This window comes from Monodon monoceros, unplaced genomic scaffold (genome assembly GCF_005190385.1).
Source record: "Monodon monoceros isolate NGI ecotype Baffin Bay Population unplaced genomic scaffold, NGI_Narwhal_1 Super_Scaffold_16, whole genome shotgun sequence".
NCBI lineage: Eukaryota > Metazoa > Chordata > Mammalia > Artiodactyla > Monodontidae > Monodon > Monodon monoceros.
In genome coordinates, this window is record NW_021703772.1 from 102,286,461 (window position 1) to 102,305,394 (window position 18,934).

An 18,934-nucleotide genomic window follows, 5' to 3' on the forward strand; every position below is an offset into this window, starting at 1 on the left:
AACAAGATTAATGTTGTTTTCATGCCTACTAACACAACACCCATTCAGCAGCCCGTAGATCAAGGATAATTCTGACTTTCAAGTCTTATTATTTAAGAAATACATTTTGTAAGGCGATAACTGCCATAGTGCTTCCTCTGATGGATCTGGGCAAAGTCAACTGTAAACCTTCTGGAAAGGATTCAGCATCCTAGGTACCATGAAGAACATTTCTGATTCACAGGAACAGGCCAAAATACCAACATCAACAGGAGTCTGGAAGAAGTTGATTCCAACCCTCCTGGACGCCTTTGAGGGGTTCAAGACTTCGGGGAGGAACTGCAGATGTGGTGGAAACAGCAGGAGAACTAGGATAATAAGTGGAGCCTGAAGATGGGACTGAATTGATAAAATCTCATGATAAAACATTAGTGCATGTGGAGTTGCTTCTTACAGATGAGCAAAGAAAGGGTTTCTTTTTTTTTTCCTTCAAAGCAAAATTAATTTTAATGAGTTTTTAAAAAAAGAAATACAAACCATGAAATACCTCTCTAAAGGAATGGGGAGGGTGTCATGAAGTCCAAGAAACAGGGAATTGTACCTTCAGAATCCTTGGGAAATTCTGGCTGCCTGATGACTTTGGGGAAGTTGCCTGACTCTGGAAGAGGCAAAGGTTTTGTTTGTCTGTTTGTTTGTTTTTGGTAGAGGAGTTGGTGAAATACTTTAAACTGTTCTGCACTCATCTCCAAAGTCTGCATTTTACATCTTGTCCAGAAATTCAGTCTTAGTTTGTAACGGCATATATGTGTAAAGATGCTTTTAACAACAGGAATGTTTAGTGCAGTGTAGAAAGTCTTTGAGCCAAATCCTGCCCTCAGTGTGCACTTAAGTTTCCATTAAAGGAGAGTGGCAACTGAGCTTGTAGAGCTGAGGGTAAAATTTGAATTCTGCTGTAGGAGATCAGAGTATTAGGAGCTGGGATATTGAATTTCACTTTTCCCCATGCTGACACTGACTTTCCTCTGGAGCATCACCAACTAGTGAGATCTAGTTCAGTTGCATGATTTCTTAATTTTTTTCTCCACTAACCCAAATCCAGAGATACAAATCTGGAGCTTAGGGGGATCTCATGTGAAAATGGTTTCTTGAGATGGAATTGACTCCTGGTGAAGACGCTGTGAAGATTGGTGAAATGACAACCAAGGATTTAGATTATTACACAGACTTACTTGATAAAGCAGTGGCAGGTTCGAGAGGATTGACTCCGATTTTGAAAGAAATTCTACTGTGGGTAAAATGCTATCAAACAGCATTGCTGCAACAGAGAAATTGTGAAGAGTCGATCGATTCAGCAAACTTCACCGTTGTATTTTAGGAAACTGCTGCGGCCACCTTCACCTTCAGCAGCCACTGCCCTGATCAGTCAGCAGCATCAACACTGAGGCCAGACCCTCCACCAGCAAAAAGATTATGACTCGCTGAAGGCTCAGATGATGGCTAGCATTATTTAGCAATAACTTTTTTTTTAAATTACGGTAGATATACTGACTTTTTTTAGACAGAATGCTATTGCACACTTAATAGACTACAGTATAGTAAAGACATAACTTTTATACGTACCGGGAAACCAAAAAATTTGTGTGACTTGTTTCATTGCAATATTCGCTTTACTGCAGCGATCTGGACCTGAATCCGCACTCTCTCCGAGGCTGCCTGTATCTCAACGTATCAAAAGCTAGATATGAAAAGCACACTGTGAACATTATGCTCGACGGTAAGAGACCGAAAACTTTTCCTTTAAGATGAGGAACAAGGATGCCTACTTTCACCATTTCTATTAATATAGTACTGTAAGTTCCAGCCAGAGCAATTAGGCAGGAAAAGAAAAAAAAAAGCATCCACATTGGAAAGGAAGAAGCAAGATTATCTTTGTTCATAGATGATATACAGTTTACCCTTGAGCAACACAGGTTTGAACTGCGCAGGTCCACTTATACAGGGATTTTTTTCAACACACAGCACTACACCATCTGTGGTTAGTTGGCTACACAGAAGTGGAACCACAGGTACGGGACTTGAGCATCTGCAGAGTTTCTTATCTGTGGCAATCCCAGTGGATACCAAAGGACAACTGTGATCTCACAGGTATAAAATCCTAAAGATTCTACAAAAAAACATTAAGACTAATAAAATAATTCAGCAAAGTAGCAGAATACAAAATCAGCAAGCAAAATTCAACTGCATTTCTATACACTAAAAATGAAAAACCCAGGCTTCCGTGGTGGCGCAGTGGTTAAGAATCCGCCTGCCAATGCAGGGGACACAGGTTCGATCCCTGGTCCGGGAAGATCCCACATGCCGTGGAGCAACTAAGCCGGTGTGCCACAACTACTGAGCCAGCTCTCTAGAGCCCGTGCTCCACAACAAGTGAAGGCATTGCAATGAGAAGCCCACGCACCCGCAACGAAGAGTCACCCCTGCTCGTTGCAACTAGAGAAAGCCCATGTGCAGCAACGAAGACCCAACACAGCCAATAAATAAATAAATTTTTTTTTTTAAATGAAAAATCCGAAAAGGAAGTTAATAAAACAACTATGTTTACAATAGCATCAAAAAGAATAAAATACTTAGGAATTAACTCAACCAAGGAAATGAAAGAATTGTACAATAAAACTACAAAATGTTACTGAAAGGAATTAAAAACACAAATAAAAAGACATCCCATGTGGTGTACAACATGGTAACTATAGTAAATAATACTGTATTGTATATTTGAAGGTCACTAACAGAGTAGATCTTAAAATTTCTCATCACAAGAAATAAATTGTGTAGCTGTGTGTGATGACAAATGTTACCTAGACTTACCGTGGTGACCATTTTGCAATATAAATAAATATCAAATCATTACGTTGTACACCTGAAACTAATGTAATTTCATGTTTATTGTATCTCAATTTAAAAAACTAAAAACAGGGCTTTCCTGGTGGCACAGTGGTTGAGAGTCCGCCTGCCGATGCAGGGGACACGGGTTCGTGCCCCGGTCCGGGAAGATCCCACACGCCGCGGAGCGGCTAGGCCCGTGAGCCACAACTACTGAGCCCGCGTGCCACAACTGCTGAAGCCTGTGTACCTGGAGCCTGCGCTCCGCAACAAGAGAAGCCACCGCAATGAGAAGCCCGCGCACCACAGCTAAGACTAGACCCCGCTCGCCTCAACTAGAGAAAGCCCACGTACAGCAATGAAGACCCAACACAGCCAAAAATAAATAAGTAGGAAATTCTGACACCTGCTACAACATGGGTGAACCTAGAGAACATTATGCTCAGTGAAATAAGCCAGTTACGAATAGACAAATACTGTATGATTCCACTTATGAGTATTTTACACTCACAGAGACAGAAAGTAGAATGGTGGTTGCCAGGGGCCAGGGGGGAGGGGGAATATTACGGATTTCAGTTTTCCAAGGTGCAAAGAGCTCAGGAGGTGGATGGTGGTGATGAATATGCATAATATGAATGTACTTAGTGTCTGTGAACTGTACACTTACAAATGGTTAAGACAGTAAATTTTATGTTACTGTATTCTACAGAGAGAGAGAGAGAGAGAGGGAGGGAGAGAGAGAGAGAGAGGGAGCAGAAAGGAAAGGTTGCTTAAAGTCATACAGCTAGTCAGCGGGGGACAGGTTTTCTGATCCTAAAGCCAGTACTGCTGCCATGGCAACGGGACACTTCTCAAAGGCACCTCACAGGTTCCTTGCACCAGCCTTTCTCTGCAGAACCTGATGTCATTTATTAACTTCATTTAAGTAGTGGAAGGAGAGTTTGATAGGCTTGGTGACACACAGAAACTGGAAACCATGGCTTGATTCTCTGTTTCTCACTTAGCACTATGTGCTGTCAGCTACCCATTTTGGGGAGCTGGGTGGGAGGGTGTTTGTTTTAGAAGATGTGCGCTGGAGTCTACCAGGTTCACGTTAACACAACGGAGTTCTCACCTATAAAAATTGTAATGGCTGGAAGCTCTGCGCTGCCCCAGTGGACAGGTGTGCGGCCAGCCTCCCCAAGCCCTCCAAGCCGACCAACATCATCAGCGGGGAGATGGGAATACTGGCTCCAATCAGGACTGGGCTCCAGACCCGAGACCACCGCTGCAAGGGGCAGCAGGTCAACCGCAGGACAGGGACGAGAAGACACCCGCGTTTCCTCAGCCCCTTGCTGGAGGGGGCACATGAGATGGCAGGGCAGCTCCCTTACTCATGAGAGTAGAAAGTACCAGAAAACCGAGGTCTGGTGAATTTCCCATTTTACGAATCTAATTCCTTTTGTGAAGACTGTCTGTGCCGTCCCCACCGCTGCCAGGGACCATCCATGGCCCCCAAAGACAGCCACAGAGGGAGGGGGGCTCCCGGCCCAGCGCACTGCTCGGCACTCTCGGCTCAGGGTCCTGCAAGCCGTGGCCAGAGGGCTGGACGGGGACCTCGGGAAGTGGAATCAGGGGAAGCGGCCTGCACAACTGCCAGCCCTGCCGCTGGTTTCTGTCTGCGGGAAGAGTCAAGTGTCTCCTTCCGGACCAGTCGTTCTCCACCAGGGCTGATTCTGCCCCAAGAGGACATCTGGCCAGGTGTGAGGACATCAACTGAGGGTGGGGTGCGCTCCTGGGACCTCAGGGATGGCGCCTCCACCAGGAAGTGGCCCGAGGTGTCGGCAGTGCCGAAGGTGCGAGCCCTGCTCGGGCGAAGGCAGCAGAGCCAGCTTTGCCAGAACCCTGTGAGCGGAGATGCTCGCCAACTGTGTCAAAGGAACAGCCCTACTGAAAAGCCACGAGCTTCACCTCTACTCCCTTCTTTTCTAAGGAGGAAGGCCAGGCACTGCAGGCTTTGCGCTCGTGGATCTGCACCCCTGCCCAGGGCCTCTGTAACTTCACGGTGACACGTCTGCCCCGCGGCCCAGGCCCTGGCCTCTCCAGCCAGAGCTCAAGGGTGGCCACCTGCTCTCCCCTGGCAGTTCATCAGATATGAGTTTGTTTTTCAACCAACAAGCACTCCAGCCCCCGTCACCTTCCATGAGCCCATCGTCCTTTTGTCCCATTTTCTGGCCCTGAGTCTAGAAGGAAGGTGAGAGGCAGCCCAGGGAATAAAAAGCCCGGCTTCCAGAGTGAGATCACTGTGGGCCCCCGGGCGGGTCACGTGCAGGGTCACTGTCCTAACCCCACAGGGACCTGGAGCCCCCCAGCCTTGTGTGAAGCCAGCAGGTAAACGTCCTTAGTGTTTCGGGGGGAGAAAACAAGCTGGTTTCTAAAGAAAATCATTTTCCTTTTTGGGATAAACTAGAAGTTCAAAGCTATCGTTTCAAAAACTGGAGCGACGACAGACCACGCTGTACCTTAATGACTTCACTAAACGGCCGGTCACTTCGTCTTTAGAGAAACGCCTCTGGAGAATAAGGCCCAGCTAGAATGCACGTGCTGAGGAAGCCCGTGCGGAGCCCAGAGCTGCAGGGCAGCAAGTCCGCGATGCGCCAGCAGGCCCAGGTGTACGACCCGCCCGTGTAACGCTATACACACCTTGCTGCCTGTGAGCTGTGCCAGGTGAGGTTTCAACTCTTCTCCGATTACGGAATAAATCGCCACTAAGCAAAACACGCTGGCCTTACGCACGCTGCTCTCCGTGTTGTCGTAACCCTGCAGTCAGAGAGGGACACAGAAAGGAAACGAGATCAAAGCTTTGCCTGACTGTCAATATTTCATCAACGTTTCCACAAATGCCCTCTCGGTTCAACCTCGACCTTGTCAGGAGCGGTCTGGATACACCTGAGCTCTGCCTGTGAACCCCGAGAGCTCTCGCCCCGGAGAGGCCACATGTAAGAGTGCCAAGAGTGAGCTGCTTCCGGGGTGGGAGGCTGGAGGCCGGCGAGCTGGTCTCCTCCACACAGATAGATGCTGTATCACGAGCTGCCAGGCAGCACCAGCCAAGAGACGTCACGAGAGAACAGAATGAGAAAAGGAAATTAAGGGGGAAAATACCTGGCTTCTTTCCTATTTCTCGCCATGGTAAAGCAAACCTCACACGTGCAAACCCCTTTCAAGAAATGAGAACCACGTCACTCACTCTTGTGGGCAAAACTACACTGTCCACGGACTGCAGGGAACATCTGCCCGCAGCCAGACCTCCGCATCCTTCTCCAGCTGGACCACAACCTGCCTGTGGGCCTCTCCCCGCCCCACACCCAGGTGGGACTGTCTGCTCTCCTCCGAACAGCCCTCTGGACCTTTCCACCTTTGTGTCTTTCCCTCTGCCTGGAACAAGCCAGTGCCCGGCTGTATGTGTTTAAATTTCTGAGCCCAGCACTCAGCAAACAGCAGCATTTATTAAGTGTAAAGCTGATGTCTCTCTACCCTTCCCCACTGAAATCTCTCCCTAGGGCCCAACTCTAAACCACTTCTTCTCTGAGCCCGTCTCTCTCTGACACCCCAACCCAGAGGTCAGCCCCCACCCCGATCTCAGAAACCCCTACCTGCACCCCCGTGGCAGCAACTCAGCACATGGCACCCGCCCTCACCCATGGCCGTCTGTACGGCTGTACCGGGTCCTGGAGCGGGCTGGAGACTCCGTAAGGTAGGGTCCCAACAGTGGAAAACACCTCGTCTTCCAGAGTCTACTTAATTCAACGCCTCATGCTCACGAGGGTTTTCAATTAATATTAGCTGGACGGATGAGAGCCAGGACCACTGTTTGATGCTGGGCTCCACAGCCCACCCTGCCCAGGGCTGGGCCCACTGCTGTGCAGTAAGGAAGGAACAATGAAGAAAGATCAAAACATGTTCACCGTAAACAGAAAGTTCCTTCTGTGAGCCACAGGCCTGGGCTGCCAGGAAGATCTTCCTGTGCGTTCAGCAGAGGGTGGGCCAGAAGAGACAGAGAAGGGCCTGGGGTCGAGGCAGCGGCTGCACCGCCCGGTTGTCCCGCCCACCCCTCGGGGGCCCACCTGCAGCAGGCCCGGGATGATGTCCGCGAGGAGCTGCAGCAAGGCCTCCTTGGCGATCCTCTCGACGACTTTGGTCTGCATCTTGATGGCGGCCAGGTTGATGGGGTAGTCGGCCGTCTGGATGATGGGGCACAGCACTTTGATGCACTGCTCCGGGTGGATGGAGCTGGCCAGCGTGGAGGCGGCCTCCTCGGCAGCCCTCACCACCTGAAACACGGCCCGCGCGTGGGTGAGCTCCAGCCACACCAGACAGCACTGCCGCCCAAGTTCACAGGCCCAGGGACAGGCTCGCGTCGCTCCGCGCTGGGACCTTAGAAACCTGACAGCCTGGGCCATCTTCCCCTACTGCCCTCCCCCCACTCTATCTGTGCTGTGTGTGTTCGCGCACTCCTGTGTGGCAGCAGCTGAGCTGAGCTCAGGGCCTGTCAGGGCGGGCTGGTCCACGTGGGGCAGGCACAGGAGGAGGCAGAGGCTCAGGAGGTGGCTGGTGAGTGACAGGAAGCAGGAGGCTTCTCTGGTGGCCCACGGGGCTCCTAAGCTCCAGCCCCGCCAGCAAGCGGTCACTAGTCACCAGTCATGCTCAGGGCCTCTCACTCCCCACACAAACACACACACACAGACACACGCACACACACAGACACACATACACACACACATACACACACATATACACACAGAGGCACACACAAATACACACAGACACATACACACATACACAGACACACACATATACACTCAGACACATACACACATATACACAGACACACACACATATACATACACACAGACACACACATATACCCAGACACACACATACACATATATACACAGACACACACATATATATACACACAGACACACATATACACACTCAAACACACATACACATATATACACACACATATAATACATACACACATATACACAGACACATATATACACACAGATACATGCACATATACATACACACACATATACCCAGACACACACATACACATATATACACACACACACACACATATATATACACACAGACACACACATATACAGACACACACACATATATACACACACAGCAACACATATATACACACATACACACACACATATATACAGAGACACACACATACTCACATGCACACATATACACACAGACACACATATACACAGACACGCACACACATACACAAGTACGGACACACATATATACACACACACATATATACACAGACACATATATACACATACAGACACACATATACATACACCACACACATACACACACACACATATATACACACATACAGACACACATATACACACACAGATACACACACACATATACACACAGACACAGATATACACACACACATATACAACACACACACAGACACACAGATATACACACACATACACAAAGACACAGATATACACACACACACATACACAGACACAGATATACACACACAGATATACACACACATACACAATACAGACACACACATATACAGACACATATGCACACACATACACACACATACAGACACAAAGATATACACACATACACACACAAGACACATGTACACACATATATAAAGACACATATACATACACACATATATATACACACATATATACAGACACACACACATATATATATACACACAGACACAGACACACACGGAAATGAGACTATTTAAAGGAAGCCCATCATAATGTTTCTCCTGCCAACTCCGTCGCCTACGAACTGCGGTTTGTCCCACTCAGGTCCCCTGACAGCAGAGAGTCTGCTGTGCCTACATGATCTTTAACCTCTCACCCCAAGAAGGGCAGAGTCAGACAGGCACATGCTCAGCCTCTTGAGAGCAGCGCAGCAGACGCACCTCAGTTCGTTCCTCTACCAAGAGGAGCCTCAATTTTTAAAAATTCCATAGCGGAGATTAACAAAACACCTACTCTTACAGCTATCTGGATTAAGAAAGATGACACAGCAACGACTGTAGCTGCAGAGCCTGTGTGGCTCCGAGCTCGGCCTTGGTGGAGGAACAGCAGAGAAGTGGGGCTGGGCCACTGAGGTGCCCCACAAGGCTCCAGGGCTCGGTCCAGAGGCCCAGGGCCTACGCCCAGGGGTCTGCTCGGTCCAATACTCACTCCAAAGGGCCACCCCGATGACCAGGCACGCAAGGAAACGAGGCCTGAGCGGGAACACTGGGCAAAGATGCACCCCGCCAGCCGCTGTGGGGCCCCGCCAGCTCCCTTCACTTCCTGAAAGTTGCTCACTTGCGCTAGTGACCTGGCCGGGCAGGTCCCCCTCACCCCCACGGAACCCCCGGGGCACCCTGATCACTGCACTTCATTGCTCTGCTGACACCGTCTCCCCACTAGACTAAGGGCTCCTTGAAGGCAAGCTCCCATGTTGGCCACCCTTCTGTCCCCATGCCCAGCAGTGTCCATCATCACACACTAGGTGCTCAGTAAGTGTCTGTCCAACTCATTTCCCCACAGTGTGTGTGTGTGTGTGTGTGTGTGTATGTGTGTGTGTGTGTGTGTGTGTGTGTATTTAAATGCTCAGTGATCGGTTTGTTTGGAGAGGGACAGCATATTGCTTAGAAGGGCTCCATCACGCAACAATCACTAGATGAAGTGCTGTGCTTCCTCCTGAGCTCAGGCATGTCCCTGAGAGTGTGGTCAGTCCACGGCGGACCTGGCAGAGCCAGGCGTCTGGCGTGTTACACACGGCTAGGCAGACGGTGGAAGACGGGGCCCGTCCCTTCTCCAATCGGGTCCCGCAGTGGGACACCAATGCCCTTCTACTGTAAGAAACCACTGTTTACAGGTGTCACAACACACTGGTCAGAAAGCTGAGTGATAGTAACTAACTGACGAAACCTGAGGTCTTAGTTTTTAAACCTGGAAAAAAAAAATGAAATGATATACTGGATGATTTCATAGACAATATTCAAGTTGGAAAACACTGATGTTGGGGAATTCAGGAGACCACCAGGAGGTGGGCACAGCTCAGTGGGCGGGAAGACACTGGCTTGGGAGACAGACTGGGGTTCAAGTCCCAGCAGCGCCACTTAAGTCTTGAGAGGAGCAAACTAGAAACCTCCCGGCGCCTCTCAGGGAAATAAATGGCCAGGTTCACAGCGAGACTCTAACACGAGGGGTCCCCTCCTCCCCGCAACCTCCCCACGCTCTGCTATCATCCAGGTCACAGGAGTTACCCTGCAGGGAGCTGCTGGGAAACAGACCTTCTCAGGTCTGCTGAGCTGAAACCCAAACCCAAGGAGAACTTTGTCATAGAAAACTCCACGAATTCTTGACGTCGCTTGCAGGAAGCATTTAATCAAATGTAGGTTTTCTGAAAATGCCTGAAAAAAAAATGCCAGAAGCTGCGCTTTAAGAAGGCCCGTCTGAGGCCCCCTCTTTCACTGAGGTTAGAACAAGTTTCCCAAGACAGATGCTGTTTTTGGCAAGGCAGGTCGGCGTTCTCAACTTCCCTCTACATGCCAAGCTCCCAGCGGCTGGCCCACTGCCTGATTCAGGGTGAACTTTAGGTTTTGCCCCTGTGTTCTGTGTAACATAAGAAGCAAGGTTATAAGTGTAAGCAAACAGAGAGCAAAAGTAAACGCGGGCAGCAGAGAGGAAGGAGGACAGTACCGTCTAGCAGACAAGGTGGCCAGAGGCGGCAGAGATGTTTTCCAAGGGGGCAGGGGTGCTGATGAGAGCAAGGGGGATCAGGCAGCCTTCGGGGCTGTCATCTACCCCAAGTGACCAAGACTGTTCTAGTTCTGCTGGCTTTGCTGCAGTCTGGTAAGGAACACAGGAATTCTGCTTTTTCTAAGTTACTGAAATAACAGTGTCTAGCTAGGAAAAGCATAATTTCCTTATCTAACTTTTAAAAAAATGAGATCGTTACTCAGAATATTGATGAATGTTTGCTTAAAGATAAGGTTTCTTTGAGAGCACAGAACCTGTCAAAATTTGGACTGCGTGTTTTAAGTTCACAGGGTTTGACTGGGCTCTGTCACCGATGCGGCAGCCTAACTGGCTGACTGAAAGCCAGCCAGCCAGCCAGCGGGTGTTCAGGAACCATGGCTCCCGAAGGGAGAGGCTGGCGCCACCTTCTGGGAAAGGCCGGGGAGGCCTCACCGAACAGGCCAGGTGCCGGGCGTGTGCCCACCAGCGTGGTGCGCCCACCGTGGAGGGGCGGCTGTGTCTCTGGTGGGGCGGGGCAGGAGTGTGGGCAGCACTGCTCTGCCTGCTGCCAGCTCAGGTGGGCGCCACCGGGGACCTGAACCCAGCATGCGAGTCCCCTGTCTGCCGGACCCGGCACCACAGGACGGGGGGAGGAAAGGAACAACCTTCAGGGTCCAAGTTCAGGGACCTGGCTCTGACATCAACTAGTGAGGTGAACGTGGGAGGAGTTTCTTCTACTGTCTGGGCCTCAGTTTCCCTCATCAGTAAAATGAGGGGGGATGCGAATCTAGAATGCTTACATCAGTTTGGAGCGTGAAACCTTATCTCCCAGACCTCGCTGATGAGGACTTTCTCCTGGAAAATGCACACGTACAATTTCAGATGGTATAGCCTGCACGGATGGTCTCTGACCACACGGCCATCAGAGCCCCCGCCCTGGAGAAGCGCATTCAGGGCAACATCGTCTCGAACGCGGAAAGGCTCCGAGGTGGGAGACTTATTCTGTCCCACCCCAAGGGGGAGAATCAGGGCTGATGGGGGACAATGCCACGGAGTCACAGGGTGGGTGCCCAGGAGGGGGCCGTGTCCCCACCTTGGAGGACGCCTCGGACGCCGGGATGGCTGGCCCCTCGGAAGAGCCTGGGAGGCGGAAGGTGGGCCACGCACAGAACTCCTCTTCCGCGCCTCTCAAATCCATCAACTCCTGGTGTTCCCGGCCTCAAGTGTGGGAGTGTGACGGCCCCTCCAGTGGAGATGCCGAGAGATTCAGCCGACGCGGGAGCCCAGAGACACAGCCCAAAGTTTATTCACCCAAATTTCGATAGCCTTCTGAGATATAGTTCGAGAAATGCGGTTATGTCTGCTTTACTCAGAACCGGTCTATTTCTTCACTGGAAGAGGATAAAAGACAGTGTCTTCAGTGTTCACAGTGCCAGCCTCCTCGCCGCCCTGACTCTCAGGCCAGCCCTGCAGGGCAGGCCTCGCAGGGCGTCCCAGGTCACCCCGGGTGCCAGCACTTCCAGCGTCCAGAGCTGCGTCCCGTCCCCAGCCACGTGACTGGCCAAAGTAGGATGAGGACCCAAGTCTCCAGACTCCCGGGTTCTGACATTAAACAAGGGCCCCCCGACTGCTTTCTGCAGACAGGGTTTCCTCCCTTAGTAAGACGCTCTGAGGCTACGGGAGCTAAAGGGCAGGTGTCACGTCTGGTCTTAGGAGGCTGGGCCCATCAGAGAGGAGGGGCCGTGTCCCCTCACCCTGAGTAACCGTGGGGCAGCGGCCGCCACCACTCAGGACTGGACACCATGCTTGGCATGTCCCAACCACCCGGCAGGGTGGGCGATGGGACCTCCACGTGTGGCGGGGTGGGTCCAGCCGGTCCAGCCCAGCTGTGTCCTCCCGGCCCGCGGCCCTGGGCCTCGCTGCTTGGCTCACCGCCAGCATCCTCCCGAGCTGCCCCAGACTCCCAGCGCACTTCTCTCTGGACCCCACGTGAATTCCTCTGCTCTAACGTCACCTAAGCCGTGTAAGTTCCTTTAGGCCTGAGCACCGCCCTGCAACCCGCCCAATAATGGGACATTTACCAGTTTGTGCTACGCGTGTCAGACTGTCTGGCTCAGCAACTTTGACCTTTTAAATGACTATACAGGTCTCTGGTTTTGTCTTTTTGTTCAAAGGCTGAAGGTTACAAAGGAAATAGGGCCTCTGGCTATATCCCAAGACTGGGCCCAAAGAAGACTGGAGACTTAGAATCTAGAAAGGTTGAGGTTTGTTACTCAGCAGCCTCCTCCATTATCCTAAGGCCGGATGACACACAGATAAGCATGCAGTCCACTCCCTGGGCTAACAGATTAGAAACCCAAGGTCCACAGAGGGGAAATAATCTTTCCACGCTCACACAATGCACTGTTCTTCAGAACCCACTGACACACGGCCGCTGCCCCGAGAGGCTTCTCAGGGCCACTCCAGATGCAGGGGTCCTGGGTGAGCCATGGTCAGAGAGTGATTCTAATTGGTATTTGAAGCACAACGTCAGCTCGCTAAAGTGCTTTCTCTCTGACACGCCGCTGCTCTGCTCAGGCTGTGATATTTGCCAAGAGGTCCCCAAAAAGTTCTATTGTAAAAATAAATTTAGTCTGGCTTTGCTTTTTTAATTCCTGGCAATCATAAAACTAATTAGAAATGATTTCAAAATAAAACCCTGGGAGACGTAACAGTGGTTGTTTCATATTTACCTGAGACTCAAACTTCCCCAAACAAGCCAAACCACCTGAGGCTGGATTCTGATGCCTTAAACACCAAGGCTGCTGTGGGGCAAGAAATGTCTGGTGACCTCCTGGGGCGACATAAAACGAAGCTGATATTTTCCTCTTTTTAACAGGAAAACGTAATGGAATATTCATTAACGTGGCCGAGGTCAGCAAAAAGTCTCAAGTATAGAACATCTTCAAAGAAACAGAGTTGGTGCTCCTCTCAAGTTTAAACAGAATGGCGAGCAAGGACCCCAGCACTCTGGGTACCGCACGTAAGCCGCAGGGCCTGGGAGCAACAGCTACTGAAACGAGTGCCTCTGAGACGGTACGGATGTCTGAAGACGGCTTTACGTAGCAATACTGGTACAGTGCCTGACGGTGTTGGAAGCATGCTTCCATGTCCCGTGTCTGATTCTCGAGGCGGCCACGCTACACAGGCTTAGACAGAAGGGATCAAACCGACAGCTGGGCTGGAGGTCGGATGCTGGACCGAAAACCAGGCTTTCCCCCTCTAGATTCGCGCTCCCACTGACCCCAGAATCGCATGCGAAGTATCAGTGCTCTTCTTAGCTCTAAATCTTCTCGTAATCATTGAAGGAGAGGTTCTGTACCAGCCCCAGCAAACGGATTTCAAGTTCTCAGATAAAAAGCGTTAACATGAATGGAGTTGTTTCTTGAAAAACAGAAAAGGGGGCGTAAGATTTTAAAAGGTCACTATCAAGCCCTTCGCCCCTTCGGATGTTTGCTAAAAGCTAACACTATGGTATACCACAGTAACTTCATTAATGAGCTACTGAAACTCAATAGCACATTTTATTTACTAAAAAGATAAAAATAAGGAGCTAGACAATGAAAGAGATTTACTTATTCAAATAGGAAATATGAAAACTGTCTAACCGGACAAACACCAACTTTTAATTATTTATTTAATTACCTTTTGGGCCACGCTGCGAGGTTTATGGGATCTTAGTTCCCCGACCAGGGATCGAACCCAGGCCCTCGGCAGTGAAAGCGCTGAGTCCGAACCACTGGACCGCCAGGGAATTCCCAATACCAACTTTGAAAATAAAAACTTTAAACCGGTACCCGAATCCTCTATCTTGCTTATTGTGAAACATCTCCGTTAGCTTATGATGAACGATGCCTGAGACAGATTTAGTGCCCGGCACGTTTCAGCGTGTGACAAAAGTGTCTTGCACTCATAGCTCCTGTTTAAGACCCTGGGAACACAGTCTCTGGCTTATCGGTGACAAACAAGCCATCTTATCCTCAGCCCTGCTTTATGCATCTTCCCTAAGGGCCTTATGACACCTTTCAACTTATAGAAACTGCATTTCAAGAAGTGCTTCATTGCTACAGCCCCGCGGCCAGAACTACAGTGCGCACGCTGGCGGGGCCCCGGCCACAGCGGCCAAGGAAAGACATGTCTGGTGACAAGCGCTCTCACAGCCGCTCTGTGTCCACCTGCTGGTCCAACTCCTTCATCTGCCAAAGCCTGGGTTTTGCCTGTGGACACAAAACCAACTAGCTGTAACGAGAAGGAGGTGCCCAGAGCTGTCGCCGGGAGGAGCACACTTTGGGAGTGCCAATTTAGACGGGAAGAGAGACTGGCCCCTGTCTGACTAGTAACCAGGTCTAGAAACACTTCGGCTCCTTTCCAGTCAATAAATGTGGGAATGATGTTTGAATGTGCAGACGAGAAAACGTAGCAACCAGAGACATACTGTGTGGGATATGCCAGCACAACGGCTACCAGACAGACCCTGTACGTCTAACTATCCGGCCTAAAGACAAACGCGGATTGGCAAAGCCAGGGAAAGACCACATGGAAGAGTTTCAAAGGAAAAGAAAAACAAAAACGAAAACGATACCTAACACCAAAACATACAGGTGCCCAAGTCAGAAGCTTCAGGCAAAGTGACAGCGTGAAGTTTCATAAGGAAAACGACAAGGGCACCAAGTCAAGGTGAGTCTGAAAGCATGCAAAGCAGGGGAGGCCTGCCAGTAACCGCACTCATTTCAGAACACGGTGTTTCCTCAACCTGCTTATCAGGAAATCAGTGACAGCCGCATGGAGACCCTTGGGTTACAAGAATTCCACGGCAACTGAGTGCTGCTACGTTTGCTTTAAGCAGCAGGTGTTTTCTGCTTGTGTCCCTTACGCAACCTAAAGGACTTCAAAGCGAAGAACGTTCTCTCCTCAGTCTCTCGCTTTGCAGGGAAAAACAACAAGATCTCTCACGTAAACAGTAAAGAGCAACTTCTGGTAACGTATACTTCTCCGGGTCCACCGTCCAAGTCCTGGAGGTTACGATCAGGACGGCCACTGTAAAGACAGACGTCTGCCAAGGGGATGGCTAGTGACCGCCACGCCGTGCAGGTGGCTTTGTTTCACCTCAGTGTCACAGTCTCAATATGTCCTCCCCTCTGAAAACAACTGACATCGTATGTATGTAAAAGAACATCCATTTCATGTCGTTTTTTCCATCATGTATTCTCATTAAGGAGAAGCTATCGTGGTTAAAAAAAAAAAAAAAAAAGAGCACAGACCAGTTGCCCCTTAAAAGACACACGACCTGGTTCACATCTTGGTTCTGCCAGGAACTGCCACGTGTGCATCACCTGACAAAGGATGGGACCTCCTGGACCCTCTTCCTCACCTGGGAATAATTACGGTGACTACTGTTAGCTTACCTGGTCCGCACATTTTGCAAATGAGTTATCTGAAGTGGAAAGCGTTTTGTTCGAACATGAGTAGGTGCTGTCGCCATCAGGCAACCAAGCTGGATCCCGGAAGTGTGAGTGAGTGGTTTGCACACACACCCATCACTCATGCACCTGTGTGGCACTAGGACTGCTGGGTGGAGAGATGCCCGGCCAGAGGGACACCCTCAACCTCGCTGAGCCTGCAGCTGTGGTGGGAACCTGAGGGGGCCAGACCGGTCTCTGTTCAGTAGCCACGTAACTGCTGAACAGAGGAAAAAGCCATGATTCAGGGTCTGATTCTCGCTGTGAAGAGAAGAACTGCTCTAATCACAGTTCCTTTAATCCACAGCTGTGGTCGCGAGAGTCACACGGGAGCCAAAAGATTGAACTGACATGTGCTTATGTCTCACTTCGGGGTCAAACCCACTGTTTCACCAAGTTAAGTTTTCCAAACCTGGAACTAGACGGTTGTTTTCCACAGTGCCTTTCACTGGCAGGCGTCCCTGAAACCTTCTCCCTTTAGGACGCTCCACCCACCCCACTTCCCATCTCTCGATACGCAGAGGACTGCGGGCGGCAGGCCCCGGGACAGTCCAGCAAGCGACTGGACGAGGACGCACGGGCTGGCCTCTGCGTGCACACACGTCGGGCCCAGAACCGCGCCCTCCCTGCCCCGTGACGGGAGCCCGAGGAGAGTGCGGATGCCTCACGCGTCCGGAGCCCACAGAGCGGGCAGGCCGCCTCCAGTCCTTCGAGCCCGTAGGGGGAGCCCGCCCGCACGCGCCAGCCTCACCTAGCTCTCCTGTGGGCGGCGGTGGGGTGACAGCCCCCCGAGGAGAGCGGGGCCCTGTGGGTGAGGGAGCCTGGCTGAGGGCCCAGAGCGAGGCTTGCACGTCTCCATCCCCACCCTGACCGCAGGGGAAAGGGCAGACCGGCCCGGACGAGGCTCGGAGAGCCCTGCCGCCAGGGGCCCCCGCAGCACTGCTCAGACCCCGCAGCGGCAGGGCTGTGCGCCAGAGGCTGGCTCACCTCCTTGTGGGAGTCTTTGTGGGCTTCCAGCGTCTTCATGATCGTCAGCTCCGCGTAGTGTTTAAACCTTGCTGGCTGGCTTCTCAAGGTCTCCCGCAGCACCCTGAGTGCCAGCGCGCGGATGGAGTGCTGGGGCAGAGGAGAGACGGACATCAGCAAACGCCTCGCGGCGCCTCTCTGTGCACACGGCCAGCGGGGCCCCGAGACCGGCTCCCAGGCCTGGGTCCCTGGCGCCCTGCAGGCACTGCGACACGGACGCCAGGCTTCCTGGATGGAGGCTCCCAGATGGCCGGCTCCAAGAGGGCGGGTGCTGTGCCTGTGGGGACATCCCGGGACCCGGCACCTGAGAGGGACCCCAGGAAGGCTTCCTGAACGAGACCAAATGAGGACGACTGGTAAGTTCACTATCAGTCTCCCGGGGGGCGGCTCCGGATTTTCTGAGGCTCAGGTGTGTATCTGTAAACTATGTAAAAGGACAGCCCTATGCCCTAGGTAAAGGGCACCTACATGTTTCATCGACACGACCTGTCAGACAGTGGACTCTCTCAGGACAGTGGGAGACCTGCTGATATTCCTGACCTCCTATGTGAGCAGGTCATGGGGGAGGAGAACGTGTACAGAACTCCAGCTACTTGAGGCCTGAGTCATGCATCTGGAGGAAAGCCATTCCAAACAGACCCCTAATCTCAACAACAGAGAATGGGGTTTACACCAGACAGAACATTCTGATTCTCTGCCACTCACCTGCATCAGCCACAGGCTCACACACCATCCCCTGCCCTCTCCATGACATCGTTTCTCCTCCTGACAAAGCCAACCACTAGAAGCGCTTCAGGTGCCAACAGGTACTTTGTCTTAAGAAAAGCGAATACAGATCTTTCATCGCCGTTCTTCTACCTTGATTAACCCCACACCAAACCATGCGTCCCTAAGCACCAGACAGCAACTGGAGTCACCATGACATTTGCCAGCCTCTGCTCACCTGTCTTCCATTAAGATCACCATCAACGCAACCTGGGCATGACCTCTGCCCTGGGCCGTGCCCAACTTCCTCGAAATCTGTCTGGTCCTACCCCTTGAGCTGTTCACCACACTTATTGTACTTGTGCTTCTGCTGACCTACACGAAGCCTGGAGCACAGAGATGGAGTTTTACTTCTAGACTTTAATCCAGGGAAGTCCTAACATTTACTCCTGCTGCCACACACACAAGGGAGTGGCTGCACAGCAGGTGGGGGGGGAGGTGGGCCTCTGATCAGGGTGCTCACCCCTTGAAGAGTCACATTCAAGTGTCACCGCGTGGAGACGGCTTTCTACTTTAAAAGTAATAATGGACGATAACAGAAAACAGTAATGATCTCTGCTTCTGGGATCTGTCGCTGAAACTGTTAACAATGCAGGGGTGAACCAACACAGAGCCCCAGGGAAGGCGCATTTAGTAGGGTTTAGTATGGTCTTCCAAAAATGAGCCTCTGATTTCTCAACTGCATGTGAAGCATAAATAAAACTCCTAAGGAAGAAAACCCCATCGTAAAAAAACAAGCCACATTCCTACACTAGCAAACTCTTAAGAAATTTTGTGAAAGGGACCAAAGAGGGAGCACGTCTCCCTCAACGACTACAAACCCAATTACAGAAAAACCTGCGTGGAGGCCAGGGTGGGGCCTGTCTCCACTAACTGACTGGGTCCAGAAAACCTGAAAGCTGTCTTGGTGCCAACAGGAAGCACAGCACAGGAGCGGAGGGGAGCCGTGGGCCCAGGCCTGGCCACCCAGGAGGGGAGGGG

At 51.1% G+C, this 18,934-nt stretch overlaps 1 protein-coding gene across 8 annotated transcripts in view; it reads right to left on the bottom strand.

Annotated features, from left to right (window-relative positions):
- Nucleotides 1-18,934, bottom strand: part of CLASP1 (cytoplasmic linker associated protein 1) — a 271,572-nt gene that overhangs the window by 9,577 nt on the left and 243,061 nt on the right. For all 8 annotated transcript variants that reach the window (XM_029224716.1, XM_029224715.1, XM_029224717.1 and 5 more), the window contains 3 exons: nucleotides 17,150-17,278; nucleotides 6,963-7,169; nucleotides 5,542-5,658 (listed from right to left, as the gene is read on the bottom strand). In XM_029224716.1, coding sequence (XP_029080549.1) covers nucleotides 5,542-5,658; nucleotides 6,963-7,169; nucleotides 17,150-17,278 — 453 coding nt within the window. The remainder of the gene's footprint in view (nucleotides 1-5,541; nucleotides 5,659-6,962; nucleotides 7,170-17,149; nucleotides 17,279-18,934) is intronic.